A 6,143-nucleotide genomic window follows, 5' to 3' on the forward strand; every position below is an offset into this window, starting at 1 on the left:
GAGAGATTCTGAGTAGCTGCTTAGATCGTCTTATTTCGTGATTGTTTTCCAGGTAGGGTTTCCATACTCGGTATTAATTACATGATGTGAGTGGTTGTTGTATTGTGATTATTGATTAATTATATTGTTGGTAATTGTGACGGTTGTTGGTTTATATCGTTGATTGTTGTTGTTGTATAACTGTCTGTGATATTCGGGGCGCGTCCCTGGCTGAGTGGAGTCACTTGTGGGAGTGGCTTCACGCCCTTGGTTTTCCTCTTGTGGAACCTGCCACAGGAGAGATGTGCACATTAAGGAAACTTGGGTTATTCGCTCAGTGGTTGATGAGCGGGGATTTGGTGGGTACGGCTGCAGTCCCCCACTGGCGGTGTATAGTACTTGTTGCGATGGGTACTCTGGCAGGACTACACACTTTAGTGTGTAGTCAGTTGTGTGGAGATTGATTATGGAGATCGGAGACTAATGTGTTGATTGAGCTGTTTGGCATTTGTTTCAGTGTGGTTTGTATCGTGTAATTAGTACTGACCCCGTTTAATTGTTTTAAAAACTGTGGTGATCCATTCAGGGATGGTGAGCAGTTATTGAGCAGGTATGATATGGCGCATATGGGATAGCTGGGATGAGTCATCACGTGGCAGTTAGAAGAGTCTTCCGCTGTGTCAGACGATGTCTTTTAGTTGTGATAGTTTTATTAGTAGACAGTTTTGGAATTGATGTATTTCAGTTAACAGTTTTGGGAGTTGAACGTGTAATCGCTTAAACCGTTTCGACTTTTAAATTATGTTTCTTCATTGTCTTATGATTATCATTACCTCGGGTAACCAAGATGGTGACGTTCTTATACCTAAGTGGTCCTGGTAAGGCACTTGGAGTATGGGGTGTCACAGGAAACAAGCAATGGAAATATGTGTTGGAGTTAATGTTGGAGCTAGTGTCCTCCACAGTTAGTGTGATAACATATATAAATCTCTTATAGGTTCACAAGGGTATACTTAGTATTTTATCAGTTGATTAACATTTACTTAATGACGGTTGGCTTGCTAGAAGTTTGACGTTATTATCATATTGATGGCGGTGATCAACTGGTTCCTAAAAGTCACACCTAAAGGATGTGTTTGAGAGATGTGATTGTATGAAGATATAATCACATTGATGCCTTATATGACTAAAAGGGTAGTCCATGTATTTGAGTAAACAGTTAGTCAATGTGATGATGAGACGATTATTTAATACAATTAAATAATACCAGCTGAGACGATTTAATTGTTAAATTCGTAAATTGAATATAAACTATTATATTTAATTAACGTATATAATGTTAGCTTAAACGAATTAAGATGTTAATTCGTAATTAAACGTAACCAGTTATATTTAATTAGCGAATTATAAATATGTTATATTTATAGTTAATGTATATATTATGCGAAATTGTCATAATAAAATGAAGACAGACCGGTATTAATAAATCGACTTCAAACTGTTGTGTATAGACTTATTAATACATGTCGACATAAATTGACAATTGAGAAAATAATACACATTTTATACATTTGAGAACAACCAAAATAAGAAGATTTTTTTTTTTGTTTTTTTTTGTTTTTGTTTTGAAGGATCTTTATTTGGCATTTGTATTTGTATACAGAAATAAATTAAGAACCCTAAGAATGAGTGCTCATAGGGTTTCCTGTGGAGATTTCGTCCTTGCGTGTCTCTGAGTCCGTCTTCGCGTGTCTTTGGTTCTCCTCTCTCTCGAGGCCTATTCCTACCTTCCCAACGTAGGATCAGGGTTTCTGTGTGATTATAGGGTGTGAAGATCTGTTTGTGCGTGCGATTTTGCCGTAATGGCAGAATCAAGTAGGAGGCAACGTAGAGAAGGCAAACAACCAGTTGATGTACGGGACGATGGTGGAGAGGGTGGATTTGTGTGGGATGTAGGAGACGATATTGAAGAGAAGGAACGTGCGGAGTTGATGCTGGTGGGAAAAATCTGGGCGTCCAAAACGACAAATGTTCGTGCAGCCGTAGATGTGATGACAAAGCTTTGGAGTCCAAAAGGAGCGATAGTAGGTAATGTTATCGATGCTAAGAACAAAATTTTTGTTTTTCGTTTCTCTGACATAAGGGATAATAATCGAGTCATCGAAGGTCAACCTTGGCACTTCGATAATCAAATATGGTGTTTCGATGAACCGAGTGATATGGGAAAGCTGACAGATACACCTCTTTTCCTCGTTCCTATGTGGGCTCGAATATACGATTTACCAGTGCGCGGTCGATCGAATGAAGCGAACTTGAGAAAGCTAGGGGAACAGTTGGGGAAGTTTGTTAGCATGGATGTGATACCTAACCCGGAGATTGAAAGAGCGGTGAGAATTAGGGTCCTGCATAATGTTAGACAACCATTGAAATCGACGGTTTCGATTCGAATGCCTAATGGAATGTCACGAGAGTTTGATGTAAAGTATGAGCGTTTGCAAGCAACATTCTGCTATGGTTGTGGAGTGTTTGAGCATGGGGAGAAGGAATGTGAAGAGGGGCCATATGAGGAAGGGGAGTTGAGGTTTGGGGAGTGGATGAGGGCATCGCCATGGAAAGTCACTAAGACGGTGGTAGAGCCAGTAGGGAAAGCAGCTCGATCTCTTGGGGGCAATTTGACAAGGAGGCTGAAATGAGGGAGCAGGAGGCAATTGAAAAGATGATAGAGAAACTACAAAGGGTGACAGTTGGATCGAGGACTAATATGCGAAATTACACGGCGATGTCGAAGGAATATGGGGCCATAGGAGATGAGTTGGGGGTGGGGCAGTTGGCTAGCAGGGAGGATGATAGGCTGATAGTGGAAAATTTGGAGGAAACAGGGGAGCGTGAAGAGAGGGAGAGAGTCATTTCCCAACCACATGGGGAAAACCAGTTGGATATAGGGACGTGACAAGCGAATATACGGGATGGGACTGGTGAAAGCGGAATATTGAAGGAAGGTACGTGGAGGAGGATGGTAGGGGAGGAGGTTAAAAATAGAGGACAAAGAACGGGGCAGGCTGTGGTGATTTGCGGGTTGAAAAGGAGTAAAGGGGAAGAGGAAAAAGAAACAGGGAGTGTTGCTAAGAAGTCACATATACAACCAGGGGTGGTAATACCTGAGGCGGAGGTTGAGCAAACTCAACCCCGCCGGGCTCAATGAGTTTTCTAAGTCTTAACTGTCGGGGCTTGGGCAACCCCGACGCTGTGAGTTGTCTCCGTAATTTTGTGCGGAGAGAAGCCCCCACTATGCTTTTCTTGTGTGAAACAAAGCTTAGTGGTGTAGAGATGAAACGGGTGCGAGTGAGTATGGATGACTATGATGGTATAGATGTTGATAGTGTAGGGAGGTCAGGGGGATTGTCGATGATGTGGAGGAAGGGGGTTATATGTAGTTTACGATCTGCTTCGGTTCACCATATGGATTTCGATATTGAGGTAAATGGAGTAAAGTGGAGGATGACGGGGTTCTATAGGTGGCCATCAATCTCGAATAGGCACCTATCGTGGCAACTGTTACGTTTATTGGCCTCGCAGTCACAACAGCCGTGGATTTGCCTAGGAGATTTCAACGAAATTCTTTTTTCGACGGAGATGGTTGGAGGTTCACGGCCTCAATGGCAAATGAATCAGTTTCGAGATGCGGTGGATGATTGTGGACTTAGAGACTTGTCTTTTAAGGGATATGGATTTACATATGACAATGGCCAAGCAGGAGCTGATAATCGACAGAGCCGTATAGATAGAGCTATGGTGACTAACGAGTGGGCCAAACTCTTCCCTTATGCAAAACTTATTCATTTGGAGAGGGAGTGGTCGGACCATGCCCCCATCAAGGTGGTGTTGGATGCCCACAGTAACTCGAGTAGGATGAAAAGAAAACTATTTCGATTTGAGCAAATTTGGGTGGGCGAAGATGGGTGCGAGGAGGCCATACAGCGGGCATGGGAAGCGGGAAACTTTGACCTGGTAGAAGCTTTCGGGAAGTGAGAGACTGAATTGAAGAAATGGAAGGGGGTGTCCATTGGGAAGATTATGAGGGATTTGCTTTCGAAGAGGAGACGGCTTAAGGCCCTCAATGAGGGAGAACGTTCAGAAAGGTTAGTTATGGAGCGGAGGAAATTAGTGAAGGAAATTGCACAATTGTTGAAGCAAGAGGAAGTGTTTTGGAAGCAGCGTTCTCAGGGCTATTTGGCTTCGCGAAGGAGACCGCAATACGAAATTCTTCCATCAAAAAGCAGGCCAGCGGAAAAAGAAAAATTTTATTGGAAAGATCTATGATGAAGAGGGGTTAAGGCGAGAGGGGGATGAGGCGGTGGAAAAGGTTGCGGTGGAGTACTTTTCGAAACTGTTCACAGCAGATAACCCAACAGAGTTTGATGACATTTTCGAAGGAGTAGACCATAGGGTGACGAGAGAGATGAATGAGATTTTGACTCGGGAATATGATGAAGAGGAAGTCCTTGAAGCTCTGAACCAGATGCACCCGCTAAAAGCTCCGGGTCCAGATGGTATGAACGGCCTTTTTTACCAAACATATTGGCACGTAGTAGGGCCGTTGGTGGTTAAGACAGTGCTGAATGTCTTGCGTTGAGGAGCGTTCCCGGCAGGTATAAATCGCACTTTTATTGTTTTAATCCCAAAGAAAAAGGAGCCGGACAAAATGAGTGACTTTAGACCTATTAGCCTTTGTAATGTCACATACAAAATAGTGTCTAAAGTCTTGGCGAATAGATTAAAGCTTTTCTTGGGGGATATTGTATCGGAAAATCAAAGTGCTTTCACTCCGGGGAGGTTGATCTCCGATAATATCTTGGTTGCCTTCGAACTCTTTCATCATATGAAAAACACGAGATATGGGGAGGGACATATGGCGCTGAAACTAGACATGTCTAAAGCCTATGACCGGGTCGAATGGAGTTTCTTGCAACAAACGGTCTTGAAAATGGGGATGCACGGAGATTGGGTAAACCGTGTTATGCATTGCGTGACCTCTGTTTCTTTTGAGGTGCTAATAAATGGGAACCTGTCTGCATCGTTTAAACCGAGTAGGGGAATTCAACAAGGGGACCCACTCTCACCCTATCTGTTTATCTTGTGTGCGGAGGTGATGTCGAGTTTGATAAGAAGAGCGGTTGAGGCTGGTTCGATACATGGGATACGGGTTTCTAATAATGCTCCGATGGTGTCACATTTGTTGTTTGCTGACGACAGTATTCTCTTTGTCAAAGCAAACGAGCTGGAAGCAAACCGTGTGAAAGGTATTCTACAAAAGTATAAAATGGCGTCTGGGCAACGAGTGAATTACGATAAAACAACGGTCTCATTTAGCCAATGCACGACTGAAGAAAGAGGAAGGGCAATTGCGGAGGGGCTCGGGGTGGAGGTGGTCCAAGAGCAGGGGAAATATTTAGGGTTGCCAACGGTTGTGGGGAGGTTAAAGAAAGCTATATCAGGATGCATAAGAGACAAACTAAGCAAAAAATTACAAGGATGGCAGGGGAAATTACTCTCAAAAGCGGGGAGGGAGATATTGATAAAGGCCGTAGCCCAATCAATCCCTACATATGCGATGAGTGTTTTCAAGCTACTGAAAAATTTTTGCGAGGAACTCCGATCATTGGTATCCCAATTCTGGTGGGATTTGGAAGCAGGTAAGAGGAAAATTCCATGGGTTGCTTGGCATAAATTGTGCAGGTCGAAGAGCGTGGGAGGCCTCGGTTTTCGGGACTATAAGGCTTTTAATGAGGCGTTACTTGGAAAGCAAGCTTGGCGGTTGTTAATAGAGGGGGGTTGTCTTATGGCACGAGTGTTGGCGGGGAAATATTTCCACGACAAATCTTTTATGCAGGCGGAACTGGGAGCAAACCCAAGTTATACGTGGCGTTCAATATGGGAAGCACGCCGTACACTAGAGTAGGGACTGAGAAGAAGAATAGGTGACGGACTGAGCACTCGAGTTTGGAGGGATGCGTGGATACCGGGGACGCAAACAGGGAAGGTCATCTCTCCGAGGAGGGAGAGTGATGAGAATATGCTAGTTGCGAGTTTACTGCAACCGAATGGTATGGCCTGGGACACGAGTAAGGTTAGATCCTTTTTCTTGCCTTTTGAACAAGAGCGCA

General features: G+C 43.7%; 2 protein-coding genes across 2 annotated transcripts; both read left to right on the forward strand.

Moving 5' to 3' along the window:
* The first annotated feature begins 1,841 nt into the window (after window positions 1-1,841).
* On the forward strand, window positions 1,842-2,672 carry LOC141628825 (uncharacterized). The gene has a single exon (XM_074441922.1). The coding sequence runs from the start codon at window positions 1,842-1,844 to the stop codon at window positions 2,670-2,672; it is 831 nt and encodes a 276-aa protein (XP_074298023.1).
* Window positions 2,673-3,177: 505 nt separating this feature from the next.
* Window positions 3,178-4,008, forward strand: LOC141628826 (uncharacterized). Its single transcript, XM_074441923.1, has one exon. The coding sequence runs from the start codon at window positions 3,178-3,180 to the stop codon at window positions 4,006-4,008; it is 831 nt and encodes a 276-aa protein (XP_074298024.1).
* Window positions 4,009-6,143: the final 2,135 nt, after the last annotated feature.

Source organism: Silene latifolia, chromosome Y (genome assembly GCF_048544455.1).
Source record: "Silene latifolia isolate original U9 population chromosome Y, ASM4854445v1, whole genome shotgun sequence".
Taxonomy (NCBI): Eukaryota; Viridiplantae; Streptophyta; class Magnoliopsida; order Caryophyllales; family Caryophyllaceae; genus Silene; species Silene latifolia.